Source organism: Sparus aurata, chromosome 21 (genome assembly GCF_900880675.1).
Source record: "Sparus aurata chromosome 21, fSpaAur1.1, whole genome shotgun sequence".
Lineage (NCBI taxonomy): Eukaryota > Metazoa > Chordata > Actinopteri > Spariformes > Sparidae > Sparus > Sparus aurata.
In genome coordinates this window covers 12,154,535-12,176,213 of record NC_044207.1, presented here as the reverse complement: position 1 = coordinate 12,176,213, position 21,679 = coordinate 12,154,535, and the positions used below count along the sequence as shown (strand labels likewise).

Here is a 21,679-nt window from a genome sequence, read left to right as displayed (position 1 = left end):
TGTGGCTCATGCAACCAATGAATTTAGGTGATATCTTCATTAGATGCAGCCAAACGTAAACCCTGACGTCACATCGATTGGTGGACTACAATTTGGTCTGCCATTATAGCTGCTGCCATCTTGTATTTTTCGGAGGATGAAGTGACCATATTTGGACAAGAGTGTGGCGCTAGAGGGGAATGTCCTTGGGAACCTGAGATGGCGCTGTAATTCTGACTTTTCAATCAAATGTAGCCACGCCCTCACGCATAACTTAATTGTGTATTTTGCTGTAAGCAGGTCCATAATTTACAAACATGAATATAAGACTTGAAACTAGAGACTAAAACCATAAACCCACTAACAAACTGTGTACTTGGGTAGTAAATCAAGTGAGAAGTAGGGTCATTTTCTCATAAGCTTACGTGCGATCAGACTTGTTTTAAAACCAGGGGAGTCGACCCCTGCTGGCCTTTAGAAGGAATCCCGGTTTAGGGTCGTTTGTTTCAGAGCCGGAAGCGATTTTATGAATCCTACCAAGAAGAAGGCATTACCAAGCCAAGTCTGCCCCGGATTGGTCTACCGTCACATTCTCAACCTAACCCTGACCAATCATCACTCCTCATGCCTACATCTAATCAACCCAACCACCGAAGACAACAAGAACTAACCAATCAGAGGTAGGGCAACTCATGCCTTTGCAATTGATGGGTTCCTAATTTAATTCTGTCCATATTATAAAACAGTTCATGGTTGCAGCTCCTTGCAGGTAACAATTACAGCCCAACTATTCCATTGTTATGGCTGATATTTTTAGCATATTGAGATAATCATACTGGCCATAAATTAACTAGACATTACAGTACAGTAATGCTCAAGACACAACTGATGTCATTTAAAAACTGTTCGACCAATGCAGTTCGTCCACCAGAGAGCACTGATGCATTTATATTCCAACTGTGAAACGTCCAGCTCAGTACAAAACGAGTCACTGAAGCATTACAGCTTTACCTGATGGTGCTATTAACTAAGGTAAGAGATAACAGAAGCAAGGAATTAAATAATATTAATATTATATCTCCAGGTAATGCTGTCGTGTTATTACCAGCTTGTTTATAGCAACACAAAGTTTGCTACAATAACCTTGAAATCCTTAAAAAAAAAAAAAGAAAACATGAATTAATTTAATGTACCTTGGTGACACTTTGATTTGAGATCATTTACATAACTCTCTCCCTGCTATCCTTAGTTATTGCTAATTGCACATTGGTCAGTGGTCCGGAAACAAATGAAATAACAATAATAAAAAAGGCAAAAGTCACAATGGAAGGGATCCTCATCAGAAACTTTATTGTTAGGTCTGAGGTAAAAAATAATATGTCTTGATGATAATGATCAATTAACATGTTGTATGAGCCTCAAAAGTCCAGTACCAGCAGAACTAACGCACTCTAAATGTTCACTGGGATCCAACTCGTCAGGTCCAGTTTGAAGTTTCTCAGGAAGGCCTGTGACCTCGTGGGAACCGGCCTGTGTTTTGTCACAGATTATTTAAACAATGAACCAGACCAGTGATTCCTAGAGGTCAGTATGAGAGGGATCACGAGATCATTACAAGCATTTAAAAACACATGAATGTCTCGTTTTCTTGTTAATAACTGCAGAAATTGGCTCTTCACCTTACTTGAAAATCACCTCACTCTCCGGTCGACCTTTTCACAACCCATAGACCTGTGCAACCAAAGACAATGGGTTAAAAGTTTTTTTAAGGGGCCTGCTGTTCTTACAGCGAACAGGTTCTGGTTCAGGTTCACTGTCGTTCATTCCATTAGCACCTGCTGCCATGTTCCATCTATTTCTTTAGGAGCAGCTTAGACAGACTGAGAGACGAACCAACTGCCTGCCTGTCTCATTCTGCTCTTCTGTGGTTCAGCATCAACACCTTCATGACTCCTCACACCAGCTGCTCAGCGCTGCTGCCGTCTCTTTCGATGCTGCCGGCGTCCCAGATCCTGGAAGGGTCCTACAGGGGGATCAGGTGTCACCAACCCGTCAGTCATCCTCTGGTAGACCAGGGTGGAGTCAGCAGCTACTGCACACAGCAGCATGGGGAAGCCTCTGTCCAGCACGTGACGTATGCTGCAGGGCAGAGAGGAGGAAGCTGTGAGTTTGGGAAATTTGGGCAGACAAGTTGTGACAGTAAAAGTCCACAAATGAACCTGAAAAGGCGTCCAGTTACCTTTTGTGGCTGAGGGGCCGGTGAACAGGCAGTGGAAGAACGGTTTGGACGGGTGCTCCTTCCTTTTCCCTCGCTTCCAGCAAAACCAGCTGCAGCTCAGGACTCTTGACACAAGACACCTCTTTCCAATGACGCACTGCGGAAAACAAATGTCTAATTAGTCTACGGCGAATTGTAGCGGCTCCTCCAGAGGTCATTACAGCCCGGTTGTCATAAGTTAGAAGAAAGGCTTTACCTCCGTCAACACCAAACACTGATTCACCCTCCCCCCACCCATTTAGAACATGTTTGTTATTGTTTTATATTACTCTGAATGCGCACGACTACAATTGGAGGTTTTACAAGTGCATATAATTTAGATGTAACTGAAGACACAACCCATTTTAAAAGGTGTAATATGTAAGGTTTTGACACCAGTCGAATTCATACTCCGAACAAAAAAAGACAGCAGAAAAACAGCTAACTGTGGCTGCCATTAGCTAGTTAGCTCAGTTAGCAGTGCAGATAGTGGTTTGGACAGAGAGCTCGGAGGACCAGGGGAGTGTTGGCGTCAACACTCCAACACAGTATTTCTGGAGCGGGATGCATCAGGGCTTGCTGTATAGCACGCTAACTTGAGCCGATATCTCCGACATAAACGTCACAATGTCAGAACATACGGAAAATGTAATCTCCTTTGGATTTAGAATTAACATGTACAACACTGAGCAGGACTGCAGCTCACATTAGTGACACCGTATTCACATCTGAAATAAGAACTGTTTATGGGCTATAAATGAGTTTTAATAAGCAGAGGAGGCGTTTACATTAGACAATTACACACAAACTACACACAATGGGGAATTAAAGGTTCATTGTATTACTTTAAGCCCTTCACATATCTATTCTAATTATTAATGTGTGTGAAACTTTTGACAAAAACATTTAAAGGTGCAATATGAGGGAGTTGAGAACATTCAAATATGTACATAGATCTTGACCCTGTTAGATGAGCACCCATGTCTCTGCAGGACACACACAAACGCACAATCAAACAGACAGTACCGGCTCCTGCTAACCTCTTCTCACACTCACCTTCACTAAGATCCATGTAGACGAGGAAGGCTGTGTGGAGCTGTTCGCTGTCCTCAACCTCCAGATTCTTCATTAGCTGATACTAAAACAAGATTAGTGACAAATATATTATATTATTCATAACATGATTTAGCGCCAGGGCAGTGAACGCAGCAGAGATCTCCTCTGACACTCACGGTTGGATGGTGGAGGATCCAGTTCGAAGGTGGAGGATTCTCCATCACGTCCGCTGTGTCTGACTCCTCCGACATGTTCATTATCTAACGACACAGAACAGTCTCTCATTAACACAGTGTAACGTCAGGACAGAGCGCTGCTGTCCCGGCGCGTGTGAGTTATGTTTTAAGTTTCGCCAGCGTGCTACAGTCTCAGTCGTCCGGGCGGAAAATGTTACTCATGCTTGTTTTCCGCGTGGCAGACAGGAAGCCTTAGAGACACGCCTGAGGGCAGAAACAACCCACTCAGCCTGAAACACCCATCATACATTTATTCATTTCTCTATACATAATATAATATAATATAATATAATATAATATAATATAATAGTGTAATAAAATGTAATTTAATATAATATATTTTAATAGAATAGAATATATAATACAATATAATACAAAATTATTACAAACAATGAGACTTAAGAGCGGTGCTCTGAGCTCCCAGTCCAGGCACTGTCAGCTAATACGTCCACTAAACTACAAGTTTAACTGAGAGAACAGCAGTTGTTCTTGGTTACTCTGGTGATTTGCTGCCCCCTGTTTGTTTGGAGTATGAATTCAACAAATGGCCACAGTTTCTAAATGTTGCACCTTTAAATTAATTTATAATGTATAATAAAGAAAAGCAAGATAAAAAAGATAAGCATAAAAAATAATATTATATGTTGATATGATTTTGCCATACAATACTAATGATAATAATAATAATAGTATTAATAATGACTTTCCTCATATCTGAGCAGGCTTTCTTCAATCTGTCTGACTACCTCTCTCCTCTACCTCTTCCTGTGTGATTGTGATTGTGTGTGTGTGTGTGTGCGCGCGCGCGTGCATGTGTGTGTGTGTGTTATCATGAGTGTGTGAGAGTTTCTCTCTCTGTCTCAGTTGCAGCAGTCTGAGACCACAGAGTCATCAAGGTCCACTGGTGGAAATATGCCTCTTGGATTTGTGGGATTTTTTTCTGTGATTTTATCAGGACAGCTCTTCCTACAGAGTAGCACAGAGGAGCTGCCAGCTGATCACCTCCTCCAACACCTCCAAGAACAGCCGGAGTCCTCTCTGCTGAAGCCCACAGTCCTGATCACCATCCTTGCACGCAATGCGCAGCACAGCCTCCCATACTTCTTGGGATGCATTGAGAGGCTGGACTATCCAAAGGAGCGCATCTCCCTCTGGTAAAATGATATCTATTTGCTGCAGTCAGTTTTTAATTTGAATGTGTTTCAATTCTGTTAGAAAAGTTAAGTTTTGGTCTGAAGAAGTTTTTTTTTTAAATAAAAATCAGGGCTACAAATGGAAATGTCAACACAAAAAAATCAGCTAAAGTAACTGCAGTGTGTGAGTCATTCTTCACATTCAGCAGCCCTGTTCATCAGTAAACAAGCCATTCTCATACAAATGAGAAAACGACACAGAAAGAAAGAAAGAACAAACGAACGAACGAAGAAAGAAAGAAAGAAAGAAAAAAAGAAAGAAAGAAAGGTGGAGTTCAGTAATGTTTCTGTGATCTCAGGGCAGCCTCGGACCACAGTGTGGACAACAGCACAGCCATGCTTCAGGAGTGGCTCAGAGGAGTTCAGCACCTGTACCACTCAGTGGAGTGGAGGCCTGTGGAGCAACCGAGGTGAATCGTTACTAATACATGAAACACTCAGCTGCAGCAACTACATTTATTACCCACCATCTCGAGTTTGTCCATTTAATCACAGATGTTGTAGTCTTGGAAAACCTCATATCCAGTCTTCTCTCTCCGTCTTTCAGCTTCTACACAGACGAGCTGGGGCCCAAACACTGGCCCGTCTCCCGCTTCACCCAGGTGATGAAGTTGAAGCAGGCAGCACTTACAGCTGCCAGAAGACTGTGGACGGACTACATATTGGTGAGACAGAAAGACCATAAAGCACAAAGTATACAAGTATGTCACCATTCTGTCATGCACTAATGTTTCTTCTCTCGCAGTTTGTGGACAGTGACAACTTGCTGAAAAACAGCCAGGTGCTATCTGACATGATAGCAGAGAATCTGACAATTGTAGCACCCATGTTGGATTCAAAAAGTCTTTATTCCAACTTCTGGTGTGGCGTGACTCCACAGGTAAGATTCTTCTGGAGACCAAAACAGAATATTGCTGTACAAATCTTTCAGAAAAACATGTTCTGGGTTTTCTAAGGGCTACTACAGACGAACCCCAGAGTATATTCCCATCCGTAAATGGAAGAGGAAGGGCTGCTTTGCGGTCCCCATGGTCCACTCCACCTACCTGCTGGACCTGAGGCGCACAGCCAGCCGATCATTAGCCTTCCACCCGCCTCACCCCGACTACCCCCACGATGTAGATGACGTCATGGTCTTTGCTTTCTCTGCAAGGCAAGCAGGTCAGAACTTTGATAATTGTGTGTTAGTTTAAAGGTCCAATGTGTAGGATTTAGGAAGATCTATTGGCAGAAATGTTACATGATGTTCATAATTAATGTGTTTTCATTACTTAAGACTGAGACTTTTATATCTACCCTCTTTCATACAGTCCTCCATGTTTCTACAGTGGCCCAGAACAGACAAACACAACAATATGAAATGTAGTAACGTCATAATTCTGTTTATAAAAACATTATATTAAAACATGGGTTGTCCAAACTTTTAGGGCAAAAGCTGACACGTTAAGGTGGACCACGAGGCAAAAGCAAACGCCTATTGTATCGTTAAAGGTGCAATTTTGTAAGATTTTTGTTGAAAACTTCAAAGAAATTAGTAATAGAATGTGACGAAATAACGGTTTTGACGTTATGACATCTATCGTGTCGGGGAGATATCTGCTGAAGTTAGCAAGCTAACCAGCTAGCCCCAGCCCGTCCAGCTCCGAAGCTCAGAAAAAAAAAAAGGTGCCTCTTGAATGCCTGTGTGGTAGACAAAACATGGTACAGTGCCCTTCCTGTGGTCAAAATGAGGTGAAGTGAACGCTCTACACTACAAATATATCACAATGTTCTACACACTGGTGCCTCCGCACATACAGTGTGTGCCCTTTTTTGTTTGTTCCGCCCTGCCCCTCAAACATCCTGAGTCAGCCACTGTGGTAACCGTTAGAGGTCAAATCTATCTGCCTCTCCATGTCAAATAATGAAAAGACATGTGCATTGAGCCCTGATATGTCTGCTCTCCTGCAGGAGTTCAGATGTTCGTGTGCAACAAGGACCATTACGGATATTTACCAGTGCCCCTAAAACAAGACCAGACTCTGGAGGAAGAAGAGGAGAGTTTTACGCACACACTGACAGAGGCTCTCAGTAAGCACTTCCTCCAATTATGCATATAATACAGTTGACTCTATAACTGGCAGTTTTAGGGCTCTCTGTCTTCAGGCTCTGCTCACTGTTTCCTTGGCCTGTATGAGCATATTTGGTCTTTTCTCCTCTCACAGTCCTGACACATGTCTCACTCCTCTGTTAAAGCCCACTGCCTCTCATTTACCTTTCTCCCGCTCTTATTTGACAATTCTGCATCAGTTAGATGTTAAACTGATGTAAGAAATTCCCTTGATACCAAAGGACTGGGAAAGAAAATGCAAATGTACTATGCTTCATGTGAATGTATGACCTTGCTTCCTCAGTTTCCTTCACCATGGAACCCTCACAGTATGTGCACACTGTGCCTAAAGAACTGGGGAAGATGGGATTTGATGAGGTACAGATACATTTATAAGCTGTAGACATATTTCTCAGTTATGGAGGGCTGTTTAACTGATCTGTCTCTTCATTCTCCTCCACTTTTAGATCTATCTGATCAATCTGAAGCGCCGATCAGACCGGCGGGACAGGATGTTGAGAACTTTGGTTGTCCTCGGCATCAACGCAACACTGACAGAAGCCGTGGATGGCACGTATGACATACAGTAACAGTAATTACATAGTGGTGGTGCAATGATCAGATACTTTACTTACTGACTTACTTGGACACTTTGCTAAAATCTTTTTTGTATAGTTTTTCGATTTGTGCTTTGTTTGGCTTTGGCTTCACTCAGTCTGGGCCTTTATAAGGTGGACATAGCACCAATAGTCTTTCTCACTGAATAACATTTCTAAACATGGTCAATTCTTATGTGATAATATACAGAACTAGTCTTAACATAGTGTAAACTCCATATAAAGTCTTTCTAACAAGTGAGGTCTTGCTCATAACTAATGCAGAAGCGCTTTGACACTTACCCAAACAGGTTCTACTAGTTCATGGCCTCATGTAGAATATGGTCATGTAGAAAAACAGATTTACTGAGTGCTTTATAATGAATACTAGAGAGCTGATATGCCACCAACATGCATGCTAATAAGCACGTTGTTAATAGTTGCTATGTGAACTCAAATGTAAACTGTTACGGACATGTTTTTATGTCATCAATGGATTACTTTAACCAGCTGGCAAAAGAATGCAACTCACTGTCTACTTACTTGCTGGCTCGAGAGCTTTTGACCATATCAAATGTTTCTCATGAATCAGATTATCAGGTTTTTATGACAATGAATTAAAAGTCCCAGAGGAGGTCAGACATATGCAATTCAATACTAACTGAGCAAATTCGACTGCTGACAAAGAGAGAGTCCGATATGGTTGAAAGGCGAGGTTTACAGGTGGAGTGGAGCAAGTAAACATACTGTGTAAAGCTGCCTGGAGAGAATTATTGCTCAAAATTGTCATTAAGTAAAGTGCTAGAATGAATGTACTTGGTTGCTTTCGATTACGTTATGGTCATTTTATATAGATGTAAGGAATAATTAGTAGCCTGAATAAGAAATCAGACAAACAAGAATATTCATTAGAGAACCTTCGATGCTGCGGTTGGACAGTTTTTATATGGTTGGATCATTATTGTAGTAGAAATTGAATCTTCACCTGTTTGCTTGTGCTGTCCACAGAGCCTTGAACTCCTCTCAGCTGCAGGCCATGGGCGTGGACATGCTGCCTGGGTACAAAGACCCATATTCAGGACGTGTGCTGACTAGAGGGGAGATTGGCTGCTTCCTCAGCCACTACAACATCTGGAAACAGGTACAGCCTTATGCTCTGTGACTGTTTAGAACCACACAGTGAAGCTGATGTGGCAGTGCGAGGAGGTTATTACTGTTCAGTGTTTCCTGCTGTTATGTGTCGCCCCCTAAGGTGGTGCAGCAGGAACTGCAGCAGGTGCTCCTGCTGGAAGATGATGTCAGATTTGAGCCCAGTTTTGGCAGCAGGCTGGTGACTATCATGGGAAATGTTCAGAGAGTGGGACTTGAGTGGGACCTCATGTGCGTGAATCACTGCAGTTTTTGTCCCATTTTTCGTCACTTGAGTACCTTTGTTATTAAATTCACATCGTGCCTCTGTAGTGTTACTCACCTCTGTGCCCTCACACAGTTATGTGGGCCGTAAGCGGCTGCAGGTGAAGGACCCAGAGATGTGGGTGAAGGGAGTCAGGAACCTCGTTCATCCGCACTACTCCTACTGGACCCTGGGTTACATCCTGTCATTGAACGGGGCCAAGAAGCTCCTCAAGGCAAATCCCCTGAACAAAATGCTGCCTGTTGATGAGTTCCTGCCTGTCATGTTCAACAAGCACCCCAAGTGAGCCTCAATTACTATATATATGTGTATGTGTATATATATATATATATATCTATATCTATATATATCTATATATATATATATATATATATATATATATATATATATATATATATATATATATATATATATATATATATATGTAGATAGAGAGAGAGAGAGAGAGAGAGAGAGAGAGATAAATATAGAGATAGAGATATATAAATATAGATATATAGATATAGATATAGAGATGTATAGATATAGATATATACAGTACAAGACTAAAACACAAGTCTTATACTGTATAAGACAGTATTCTACAGTATAAGACATACTGTAAAAACACACCAACACAAGTAAAAGTCCTGCATTTGATAGCATACTTAAATAAAGTATGGAGGTACAGTCAGGAAATTGTAGTATTATTACTATTATTGTATTAATTTAGTTAAATATTAATCAAATTAAATAATATTAAAGTCTTCATGAAGAAAAAAACTATTCTTACGTATTGCACCTTTAAACCTTTTCAGTCCTAAGTCCTTTTGTCTTCCTCCCTGTCCCTTCAGAGACGAGTACATGCAGTATTTTGAGCAGAGGGACCTGCAAGTGTTTTCAGTGGAGCCTCTGCTGCTCTTCCCCACACACTACACCGGAGAGCCGGGCTACATCAGCGACACAGAGACCTCGACCATCTGGGACGACGAGGCTGTAGACACAGACTGGGACAGAGACGGAGCTGGACGGAGAAGCGAGAAGGAAACTGGGGATGTGGGGTTTCCACCTGTGGCTCCTCGTCCGGCTCACGGTGGGGTTCCCCGCCTCTCTGCCAGTGGAAACAGAGATGAACTCTGAGGGGGACTATTGTCATGTTCTTACATTGTGCTGAACATCCAGATTAGCTGCTGGGACCTGACTTAATTGTATTCCTCTCCTTCTCTGTGGAGTGAATAAAAACTGTATTTGTTTGATAAAACTCACACAACATGTGAAAAGGCTGAAATAATGAAGGTATAAAAACTACATTTTAGCACAAGGAGATTCTTCAGGACCCACCACAAAGTCCCAATCATATCAGTTGACGTTGAGCTTTAGTTGAGCATATTTCCAAACTAATCTTCAGTTAAATCAGCACAAGCCAGCTAACAAGTTTGAGCGTTTGTTGGTGATCCCGCCTTCAGTCTGATGTCAGACTTTAAGTGATAAAAGTAATAAAATACACTATTTCCTCCCTATAACTAGGCACATTACCTATAGAGACAGTATTGGCAAAAAGTTTTGTTCAAACATGACTTTCTTTTCTTCTGTGTCTTTTTGATTAAAACAATTTCTCTTTTCGATAAAATAAGTCGGTAGGCATTTTAAAACTTTTGTCATTTTAGCAGGATAATCTTTCAAATAAAGGGCCTGATAATTTCTTCCACGAATTTCATCTGTGTCCATTTGTATGTTTGTCAGCAGGATTCAACAAAAAGCACCAAACGGATTTCCACCAAACTTAAGTGGAGGATGGGTCTCAGCCGAGAATAGAACCCATTAACTCTTGGTGCTGATCTGGATCTAAGATTTTTTTTTTTTTTCACTTTCTTTTCATTGTGAGACACTTCTGTCAATATCTCAGGGAATGACATCAGCAAAAGCATCGGGTAAATTGGGTACATTTTGTGACCTAACTAGATACAATATGTTGTTATAAAAGCTAATTAATTGAACCATATCGTCACAGAAATAACAAACTGAACACATTCAGTATTTTTGGCAGCAATAGGTGAACGTATAAGTATGTTATGTATAAAATTTTGGGACGGTTGGGTAAAAGCAGGAAGCAGCGTCAGATAGATTTAGGATTAAATGATAAGGTCTGTCACTCATATTAAAGTCCCATTTTAAGTTCAACTAAGCTGCAAGTGCATTTCTGTTACTTTGTTTTTCAATACTTATTTGGGTTTAAGACCTGTAACTAAGACCTAGCCATGCCACTTTGTACTTTGTTCAAATAATCTCATGCCTTGATGAAGACTATTTGTGAGTTGACGTGTAAATTCAGTTCGCCCAAGGACTTTTAGAAATTATAATCAGATTGCCTTCCAATACATGGGCTTTATCAAATACACAGGCTACACTTATATATAATATATATATGTTTATATTGAGGCTGCTATGTGCTGATGGGACAACTTCACACAGCAGAGGAAAAAACACAAACAGACCACAGCAGTCAACTTAAGGATTTTTATTTTTTTTTAAAAAGCACTGGTATTCTCATGTCAAGCAAACAATGGAACCATTTAATATTAGTACTGTTCCATATCACAAAATGAGTTATGAAAAGAATAATTAAACCACACAAATGATACAATTCTTGTTGGAAATAAATTAATCAGCATAACAAAGAGAAATAAAACATGCTTGTACTTAGGTGTTGAACAGGAAATATTGAAACTCCAATGCTCAAAAATTGAAGACACCTGAGAATATAAATATCAAAACAGCGTGTTGCAGCAATTATTTAGTTCCACAGTTCCTCTTTAACTAAAGCTTTGAGAAGAGGATTTTTAAAAAATTACATTAATGTAAAAATTAGGCATCAATTTAAAAAACATCTGTTTCTGTACAATGTGCATATCTGAATTAGTGTGGTGACGAGAGAAATTATCGCATTATTAATTTGTTTGTTTGTTTTTTCTCAGTGAGGCAGCGCAGCAAAACTGAAATCCAAAGTGGATAATGCTCATTTGTCATCAAGCCACATTCAGTGATATGAACAAATAGATTTGGACTAGAGCTCTTACAATTGAAATCTGCAGTGAAGTGACAGTTTACAGGCATTATGTTCTTTTACATGTTAATACCCCTTTTAAGCCTCCGTCCGAGTCAGCAGTGAGTCTTTCCCTTGGTGACTAAAAACTCCTGCTGGGCTCTGATGACAGGGGGTCGGTGCAGGATTTATCCAGTAGGTTCATCTGCTACTGTCCAAGAACAACAGAAGTTCATCGAGGCAGGGATAAAGGAAACTCTGCTGCTACACAGGAAGTAGTGATGTTGCATATAAAGACAAGATGAGGACAAAGCCTACACAACAGACCATCTAGCTGACATAAACACATTTCTGAAATCCAAGGCTCCGTGGCTTGAGAGGAATTTCTGAAAGACAGGTTGGATGGAATTGTACAGACACCAAATAAAAAATAAAAAATAAATCTGTGAGGTATGTTCTTCTTGTGATATTATAGCTTTGAGACCCAGACAGAGTCTGTGTGAGAAGACACTCCCATCTGTGAGGAGAGACGGGAGGGAGTCTGTCCATTTGAAGACGTATAAAACAAGAACAATGTGTGTGTTCCTTGGTTAAGCAGTCCATGTGTTTGAGGCTACTGCCAGCAGCAACCAAAAACTGTCAACAGATCGAACCTTTTAAGACGAAATGTGTACAAAATTTCGCTCCAGTGAGTATGGCTCTCATTAAAATGAGATCAACAGTAAAACGGTATATGGAGATGGTTTTGACAGATGAATTAAGAAGACGTCTGAAGTCCTTCCTCTTTGATTTTAGTGTGGAGGAGACAACAGATCGGAAACACATATGTAGAAAATAAAAAAAAATATCCCACAAGAGATGGCCTGAATTACTAAGCTAACACACACACACACAAATTTGAAATAAAAGTTACTACCCAGTTCTTTTCTCACACGTTCTAAAGCACTTGGACAAAAAGGCAGTTTTACAAACCATTGGCTATCAACACACTAGCAAAGTTCCACAGTGCTCGCTTGGAGAAGCATAGTAACAGTGCAAGCCATTACACTATTCAGCCAAATACACCTGTAAGAAAAAAGTGCCATATTGCATAATGAGTATCTGTAATAAGCCCATGAGAGGGCCTTACACACCTATACAATGATCAAACTGTAAACATGGTGCAAAGTAGTTATGACATAGTTTAAGGCTTTCAGATTTTCCTGAAGAAGTGTTGTTCTCTGAGATAAAGGAAGATGTCCGTGAGCTGGACATAAACAGTGTGGAAACAGGGAAGAAAGAAAAAAAAAGATTCAGCCTCTCTAGCAACAGACCTGGACACTGAATGTACTCTCGGATAGATTTTAAACATCTGAATTACTTGAGGAATGACTGATTCAGTTAGTGATTATTCCTGAAACACATGAGGATTATCAAACTTTTTGGCTTAAAGGAATATTTAGGTGCTGGTTTTCTTTAAAGGACTGAACGGGTTCTTGATGGTCCGGTGTGTAGGATTTAGTGGCATCTAGCATTGTGGTTGTAGATGCAACGAACTGAACACCCCTCGTCTCAGCCTCTGTACTAGTAGCTGCTTAAAACACTGCTAACCCTCTTAAAAGACAGAGTGTGGTTTGTTTGTTCTGGGCTACTGCAGAAACATAGTTTCAACATGGCAGTCAATCCCAAAGAACAGCGGCAGGTTTTCAAAGCCAATTTCATGTGGTGGCCTTGTGTGCACACTCTATGGGCCACACAATACGAATGCTAAATGGAAGATCTGTTTAATTTTACACTCAGGAAGTTGAATGTTGTTTGGTTTCATGTGCCAATGAGGGATTTTTATAGGAATGAATGGGGCTCTGCCTCCATCGCTGTATCCAGATTTTCCCTTATTGGATCATTGGATTGTCTCCATGATAAAGGATCGGCTCGCTATGTAGATATTAAAGGCTCATTCTGAGGTAAAACACGATCCTTATACTCTCATGAAACATAAAACTGACAGATACCCCTACATCCTCCACACAGGACCTTTAACAAAGCCCCATTTTAACAGCATAGTAACATTTCTTCATCAGTGGACATTTGGAATTGTCAAACAGAGGTGTAACTAATAACATCATTAATGGCTGCATCCTGTTTACAAGTGCCTGCCCTCGACATTGTGCATGCTGATTCAATGACTCACCAACATCGAACAGAGTCATAGCTAGCGTTATCAGTTGTACCTGTACTGTTGCCGTTGTGACAAGTGAAAATATCCTCCTCAGTAACGGTCTGGTTATTAGCTTTCCTGAATGGGAGCAGACTTACTCCATTCTAGTTAACTTTTATGCCAGCTTTGATTCCGATACAATTAGTTCTAACAGGATTTTTTTCCCCCAATGCTACATGTGAGAATTTATCTGCTTCCAAAACTCAACCCACGTAAAGAAACCCTGGTCACACCTGATCCTGAAATGCGTTCTGCCATCTGGCTCCACACCTCTGATGAGTGTGGTGAACACTTCTACTTTGAAGGCAGCAGGCTGAAAGTCACGCTCAACTCATGTCATGTCATCATCTCCCCCCCCCCAAAGAATTATGATACCATCACATACAAACTTTTCCCAGTTCTGTCGCTAACAAAAATGTAAATAAAAACACATACACGCCGACACTCACAGGCAATGCCATCCTATCAAGCATATACTGTCACCCCTAATATAAGGACTACAATTCATCACGTGTATTAATTCTGCTGCTAGTAGCATTACCAGTTTTCTACATTAAAACGCTTGAAGCTTATTTACATTTGCATCAGTATTAGACATAATACTACTGTATATTATGTGTCAGCATAAGGATGATAACTGATCTAGACTTAAAGATAGCATGCAAACAGCTCCTTTACAGTGAAGTTTGAGTTCCACTTTTTGCAAAATTAATATTTGATCTATAATTAAATTGGATATACAAAAGAATATTGACAAATTGCCTCATTACTAATGCAATAAAAATGAAGGAATGTGTCACAATCAGCAAAGCTAAAAGGAGAAAAAAAAGCTAAAAGACTTCTAGCCACTGCCTCGCTACCTAATACACAATATTGTGCTACTCATGGTGAAGAAATGGTACTGAAGAGCACAAAAATAATTTACAAATTAACCACAAGAAAACAGAGGAGTTTTGGCTGATGATGAATGTGCATATTATGACAGAAAATGTGAAAAAATCCCTGCAAGTTGTGAAAGTGTTTCAGTTTGAGTTAATGAGGTTATTTTTAGGGTTGGGTTTATTTTTAAATCGATTCCAATCTGCTTAATGATTCCCATTCAAATCGAGTCCTGAGTGAGAAAAGAAACCAAAGTGTGTTGAAAGAAAAAACCCATTTATTTTCATAAACATTTAATAAATGATGTTCTTTGTCATGTGTTTTTGGTAAAAAAAAACAAACGACAAATATAAATATTCTCTGATGTGCTAAAGTTTAACTTTTCGAGTCATTAAAGCCTATTTATATCTTTTTTATTAGGCAATATTGGCTGCTTTATGGCATCACTGATTTCCTAGACTTTTGCATCAATGTGATGAAGTACCTTGATTTGTCCTGTATTTAATTCAGTGGATTAACCAAAAACAGACATTCAGATCTGGTTATTTGAGCTATAAAAACGTTTCAACATTTAAATTCCTTAGGTCATGATACAGGACATGAAATATGCTGCAGTCTTATACCATTCTGTAACAAATGTGTTGTCACATCAGATGGACTTTTTCCAGTTGCATGTATTCATTTTCATGCAGTGATTACAATTCACTGCATCTTTACTGTCTTTACCGAAGTAGAGAGCTAGCTCCGGTCCGTCATGCTGTAAAAATTATGCACATGCTTTGATACACATGTGACCGGCAATGAAAAGGAAAGTGGGGTAGGTCCAAACTTTGCTTTCAGGAAACGATAAGTGGAATCGAAAAGCACATTTCTTATCGTTCTTACAGATTTGGAACATTCTTTATACCCAACCCTAGTTATGTTGAGCAGGTGGATAGTGGTCACATGACTCATCCATGTGGATGGAGAGATGAGGCTACTTCCCCCTCACATCCAGCTGTGTGTGTTGGCTTGTGTACGTGTGGGGTTATGTGCACATTTTTGAGTACAACACAGCAATGCTAAATCCTAGTCAGTGGATCTGATTGTTGCTGGTTAACTTGAAACCACTGTGACCCTTCTGTGCTCCTGCCACGAAGCCCCTCACCCCCAAACCATCCTAATGGTGCATGGCTTGGCTGGGAGAGGAGGATGCTCCCTTGTTGCGTCCCAACATGGAAGGCTGGAAGTCGGGATGGCGGCGAGCGTGCTTGATCAGGTGGTCACTGCGCATGAAGCGCTTATCGCACAGTGGGCACAGGAAGCGTTTCTCCCCTGTGTGGGTACGGGTGTGGCGGGCGAGCTCATCAGAGCGGGCAAACTTCTTTTCACAGTCGGGCCAGGTGCAAGGGAAGGGCCTCTCACCTGCAGCACAGAGGCAGAGAGAGAAGGGGGAACCATTAAACACCATATAAAATACTATTCAAACATCAACTGTCTAACTTCCTCGCTAACTATTACAACAAACTTGAGCTGCATCAATCCAGTACATCAATTAAACAGAAACCACTATGTACAATTGTCTTCTTTACTGATATCGTCTACATCAGGGATTTAAAACTGTGAGCTGCAGCTCCATGGTGGGCCATGAAGGTACTGCAGGTAGGCGGCGAGAGGACATTTACAATAAATTGAGAAAGGTTTTTGAAAATGAAAATAAATACTGTGAATAAAATATTAAAGATTAAATGATAACTTTTTAAAAAAGTAATCAGAACTGATTAAGCAAGGTAGAAATTGAATGTTGTACATCCAAGTCATCTATTAGACCTGTTTTTGACTGGTGTTGATGTCTGTTTCCCATTAATGTGTCTTCTATCGACGTAACCTGTAACGCTGGATGGCAATGGGGAAACACACTTCTAACAGGAAGGCAGCATTATGTGACTGTGGAACAGACTTTGACACAGCAGTGGAATATATCTTATGTCGCATCATAGCTGCATGTGTACAAAGATATTCAAGTTTACAAACCGTTTTGTGTATGTGGGTGGATTATTTATTTGCACTGTATTGTTGTCCTGTTAATGAAATTTTCATGAAATTTTAAAAAATGTAGGCATATACTTCATCTTAGTCTTTTGTGTTGATCAGAGTTGTTGGCTTTTCTAGATTACTTATTTAATTTCCTTTGGATAGCTTTCCAAAACCCACAAATAGTAATTTTACAATCACACAACGCAGAGTAAGGCTGCAAGTCCAAACAATCAGGACACTGAAATATTTGGATATTTATACTTGAAAAATAACTTTATTATCAAAATAGTTGATTAATTTTATATTGTTTGAAAAACCCTTTCATCTCTAACATGTGCAATGTAGAGCTGCAATGATTCATTCATTAATTGAAACTATTATTATCCAAATGTTTTAAATCTCTCCGATTCCAGATTCTTGAAGAATATCTTCTGGCTGCTATACATTTTATTCAACAGACGTCTATTCAGTTAAATCAAGGATATGACCACCAATTATCAGCCAATTAAATTAATGGTTGGTTGAATCCCTGCTGCAATATATGTGTGTTTCACAGATGTGTAGCTCCTTTTTTAATAAATCCTTCATATCTTAAACTACAGCAAATGTTTCTACATTAATGCAATTATTTTAATTTCATTTAAATAATATGTCTCGAGCACTGTTAAACATGTAGTGATCTGTTTGTCCGGGTACCTCGAAGCCAACAATATAGGGCAGATAGATTGATCAAAAAAGAATGTTAATACATAAAACATAAACAGATATGTGTGGCCATATCCCAAACATTTTGAATGACACAGATTTGACTGACTTTTATGAAATGGGGTGTATGCTCATCTCTACACTGTTTAATACGTCACAAAAAATATCTAGGATTTAGATTCTCCAGATTAGTGTCTTCCTAAGCTACTACTAGCCTTAATCTCCCTTAGGCAACATGAGTAAAACCAGGATAAGCGAGTAGGATGCTCGGTGCCATTTTCAAGATCACAAAGCCGGGCCACGTTGTTGTTGCACTACTCTTTGTGGGCGTTCCCACCACAGTTTCTTTGAGCAGTTTCCTGTCCTTAATCCGTTTGCGCCTGCTCACTGACCCTGAACGCACCAATTCTCCTCATTTCGCGAAAAAAAAAAAAAAAAAATCACATGCACATTTTTATCTCTGTGGCAGAGCTCCGCTTTCACCCTGACACGTGGATGTATTACAAACTACGTCGTAGGAATAGATGGTTGGTACAGAACTTATAAAACGGAGGCGCTACAGAACAGCTCCCCCGCATGCACGCAAAAATAAAAGGACAAATGTGTAGATTATGCATCCATTTGCGCGCCACCATTTTGGCTCCTCCTCAACATGAATCAATAAATGAACACTAATGCAGACAGTGAAGTCGTCGACAGAAGCCAGTGGACGAGGTGGAGATGCCCAAAGTGAAACTAAACAGCCACAACATCGAACACTTGCTGCTGCCATCAACAGGACCTACAGTGAACTCTCTGCCCTCGACGTTAAGGTTTCGTCTTACGTTCATTTCATATGCAAATCCAGTCGGGAGGAAGACCGTCGTCACCGGTTTTAACGTCCAGCCCAGTTCTTTTGTTAGTTTACTTCTTTGTCAGACTCTCTGAAGGGGAGTTTTTCCGTCTTTCCCTCTTTGTTTGGCCTCGTTATCGTAGCAAGTCGGGGGTAAACGGGAAAACACTACCACGCTACTATCCACCAATATCACGAAACAAAAGAGCACAACACTTCCCCCATTTATCTGATCCAATAGTAATAACAACATGACCGTGGATGTCAGCGACAACGCAGAAGTAACAAAGTTTATATTCGGGGGTTATAAAACATGTGAACTGCTGACTGTTGTTAGCTCCGTACCTGTGTGTGTCCGGATGTGTGCCTTCAGGTGGGACGATTTCCCGTAAACTCTGTCGCACCCGTCAAAAGTGCACTGATGTCGCTTCACCGGGGAGCGCGGGGCCCCCACGCCTCCTCCTCCTCCCCCCCTCAACTGCTGCTGCTGTCCTGGGACCGGGGTGGCGGAGGGGGTCATGGTAGGGGTGGTCGGGTCGGACAACGTGGTGTAGCCGCTCTCTCCACCGCACGAGGAGTTGCTGCTCTCCGAGTAGGCCGACATGGGGCGGAACTTACCGTGCAGGTCGGTCAGGATACCGGCCACCGCCATCATGTTCGCCCCCTCCAGCCTGAGCGTCTCCCGCACTTCCCTGTCCTCGCTTGACCCGTCGGGCTCCCCAGGGAGCAGGCCCACCGTGGCCGGCTGGCTGGCGGGGGCGACCGGGGTGGGTCTGTGCAGGACAGGACCGCTGGATATCGATACCAGACACTCGGCAGCGAAATAATCAGACGAGGCAGTAAACGACATCGTTACCGTACTTGTTTTGTTGGTTATAGAAAAAAAAAATAACGAAAAGAATCGTCCAGGAGGGGCTAACGGTAACGTTAGTTCGATTCTGACCTCGTTTTCATCAAACTCGACGAACCAACCGTTTCCAGCCGAGCCCTCACCGCCATACAGTGTATCAACACTTTGAAAACGACTGAATAAACCAAAAAAAGGGCACAATTGAGAATAATAATGTGCTAAAACCGTGCCAATGCCTCCGGGCCAACATGCGTGCCTCTCACCGTCTGACGGTTCATTGTGTCTGAGCCTCCGAGAAGCCGGTCAAACCTACGCCCCCTGGTCCGGACTAAGGGTGCGTTCACTGCCGGTCGGTTAAAAATCATTAGGTGGTGTTTATGTGTCTAAATTTCTATAAAGTCGACACTTGTATATTTATTTTGTCACTACAATACACCAACATCGACTTCATAAAGGACACATTCACATCACGGCTATATATATATACTATATTGCAAATGAAGAAATCTAGCATTAGTTTCTGTTCTCTGTGTGAATTTTATGGATTATCTCTAAATCAAAAGTAGGCTTTCATCACAGTATCATACTGTTGCATGCCAAAACACTTATTGACATACTTATTGTACCGAACTACACTTCTACGGCTATTTCATCGGCTAAATGTTGGAGTTAACGCCGGTTAACGGTAGTTTTCAAACGAAAGTCTAAAATACAATTCTTTCTGTGTATATGAATGCGGCGTCAACCAGCAGCACGCAGTGACTGACGTCGCAGCACGGGCGTGGACCGCGGCGGCGGGTGCATCGTGGAGCTTGGGTAATGATGGGGGAAGGAGATGAGGATGGAGGGCGTGTTGGGCGAATTAGTTTGAGCTCAGTCGGAGGCTCAAGAACGTGGCTGAGTGGTAGAGGGCGTTTTATTTCACGTTGGCGACTAGTAGACTCGTACGAGGAGACACCACAGCCCCTCAAATCTCTACTTTTACAACTGTTTCTGTCCGTAACACAGACACTAGAGGTCTCTCTTCTCTCAGGCTTTCCTCTCTTCACTGTAGTTGTCTTCAGAGAGGTTAATGAATCAGCTTTTAGCAGATTAGAGTCCACGCTGGTTGTGTGGCTTATTGATTTATGGTCATATTGACACAGTCTGTATGTGTGTAGGATAATAGCACCAATGATTCATACAACCATAGTAATTATTCTTACAGGCTTGTTTTTGCAGTGCTTCACTATTGTATATGATGTGATTTTGTCCACCCCTTTATAATACATCTATGCCATCCCTGTGGAGTCAGATCTCAAGTTTGATATTATACCAGCTCAAACTGTTTAAAGATGCACTGTCGTGTACTGTAGTTCTTTATTGATTCCTTTTTAGGCCTTAACAAAGTAAATAAACAAACTCTTTGTTTTTTTAAAAGATTTGTTTATATTTGGCGGACCCTGCCACCTTTCTAGCTTCAAACAGTGTTCTAGGGACCCTATTTTCCTCTGAGAACAGCTTGTTTATTCACTTATGGAAAGAAAGAAATATATCTGAGTTAATAAATGCATTATTACCGTATTGATATTGTAAGTATAGTTTGAATTTCTTCTTCAAAACTTATAGAGCCCCTTTAACTTTCCTGTGATAAACTGAATTTAGCTCATGTCGTATTGTTGTATAATCCGAGTTAACGGGGGTACAAGAAAAAATACTTCCCCCCCCCCCCCCGAGGGTTGGTTCTGTGTCAAGTGATTGGCTCCGCAAATGTTTGTAGCTCCAGCTTGGAAGGTATTTCCTGATTGGTTGCCGTGAGCACTATGGGTCACTGTGGAAAGCCCACGTACAAGCGTGGTCATTCAGTGGCTGTGAACACTGCTTGGTTTTCATCTCGCTTACATGTGGAGGCTCGGAGGCAGCCAGACCTGCAGTGACTCAGGGTTGCTATGGCTATGTCCTTGTTACTGCTCAGTTGTCTGCATGTTGCACTCACTTGTCTCCTGCTACATGGTGAGTTTTATGGCTTTTGTTGTCAGCTATATTGATTCTTGGGTCGTTTAATTTTCCCGTGAAAGCAGAGATGACTTGACAAAGAACCGCGAGACATGACTTTAAAGTGTAGAGTTTTAGCTGTCTTTCTTTGAGAGGAGTTTCTCTTTTTTTGTCATTATGACTGATATTTGAACCTGACTTTCTATACAGTAGGCGATTGCCTTCAGACGGAACCAAATCTCTGTGATTCAAGTTGTGCTGGTGAGAATCCAGTTTGTTTCTTATATCAAGTATGATGATAATACTTTAACAATGAGAATGTTCTTTGTGCAACACACTGAAATATTAGTTTTTCTCTGGATCTTATGATTATTATTTCATGTC

The 21,679-nt window shown here is 41.0% G+C and overlaps 4 protein-coding genes across 9 annotated transcripts in view; 2 read left to right on the top strand and 2 right to left on the bottom strand.

Annotated features, from left to right (window-relative positions):
• Positions 1 to 1,303: 1,303 nt before the first annotated feature.
• On the bottom strand, positions 1,304 to 3,682 carry tsen15 (TSEN15 tRNA splicing endonuclease subunit). 4 transcript variants are annotated; one of them, XR_003982030.1, is made up of 6 exons: positions 3,469 to 3,682; positions 3,293 to 3,374; positions 2,219 to 2,354; positions 1,815 to 2,118; positions 1,664 to 1,710; positions 1,304 to 1,557 (listed from the first exon to the last, which is right to left on the bottom strand). XR_003982030.1 is itself a non-coding variant. In XM_030401964.1 (4 exons), the coding sequence occupies exons 1-4, from the start codon at positions 3,547 to 3,549 to the stop codon at positions 1,947 to 1,949; spliced, it is 471 nt and encodes a 156-aa protein (XP_030257824.1). In that variant the 5' UTR covers positions 3,550 to 3,682; the 3' UTR covers positions 1,304 to 1,946. The 4 variants fall into 4 exon arrangements, 1 of the variants encoding a protein (XP_030257824.1); XR_003982028.1 differs by having other exon boundaries at positions 1,664 to 2,118; XR_003982029.1 differs by having other exon boundaries at positions 1,304 to 1,710.
• A 738-nt stretch (positions 3,683 to 4,420) lies between these two features.
• LOC115572576 (procollagen galactosyltransferase 2-like) lies at positions 4,421 to 10,904 on the top strand. Of its 2 annotated transcripts, none has more exons than XM_030402784.1 (12): positions 4,421 to 4,682; positions 5,021 to 5,131; positions 5,269 to 5,386; positions 5,467 to 5,601; positions 5,678 to 5,882; positions 6,672 to 6,791; positions 7,115 to 7,188; positions 7,278 to 7,384; positions 8,415 to 8,547; positions 8,659 to 8,786; positions 8,896 to 9,102; positions 9,654 to 10,904. In XM_030402784.1, the coding sequence occupies exons 1-12, from the start codon at positions 4,441 to 4,443 to the stop codon at positions 9,937 to 9,939; spliced, it is 1,866 nt and encodes a 621-aa protein (XP_030258644.1). In that variant the 5' UTR covers positions 4,421 to 4,440; the 3' UTR covers positions 9,940 to 10,904. The 2 variants fall into 2 exon arrangements, with proteins under 2 accessions (XP_030258644.1, XP_030258645.1); XM_030402785.1 differs by having other exon boundaries at positions 4,497 to 4,682; positions 5,026 to 5,131.
• Positions 10,905 to 11,302: 398 nt separating this feature from the next.
• Positions 11,303 to 19,660, bottom strand: LOC115572577 (Krueppel-like factor 9). Its single transcript, XM_030402786.1, has 2 exons — positions 18,817 to 19,660; positions 11,303 to 16,322 (listed from the first exon to the last, which is right to left on the bottom strand). Exons 1-2 carry the CDS (start codon positions 19,319 to 19,321, stop codon positions 16,078 to 16,080), a joined length of 750 nt encoding a protein of 249 aa, XP_030258646.1. The 5' UTR covers positions 19,322 to 19,660; the 3' UTR covers positions 11,303 to 16,077.
• A 1,445-nt stretch (positions 19,661 to 21,105) lies between these two features.
• Positions 21,106 to 21,679, top strand: part of LOC115573083 (uncharacterized) — a 44,450-nt gene continuing 43,876 nt past the window's right edge. For both annotated transcript variants that reach the window (XM_030403708.1, XM_030403707.1), the window contains exons 1-2: positions 21,106 to 21,313; positions 21,506 to 21,556. In XM_030403708.1, the coding sequence (XP_030259568.1) occupies positions 21,250 to 21,313; positions 21,506 to 21,556 (115 nt within the window). In that variant the 5' untranslated portion in view covers positions 21,106 to 21,249. The remainder of the gene's footprint in view (positions 21,314 to 21,505; positions 21,557 to 21,679) is intronic.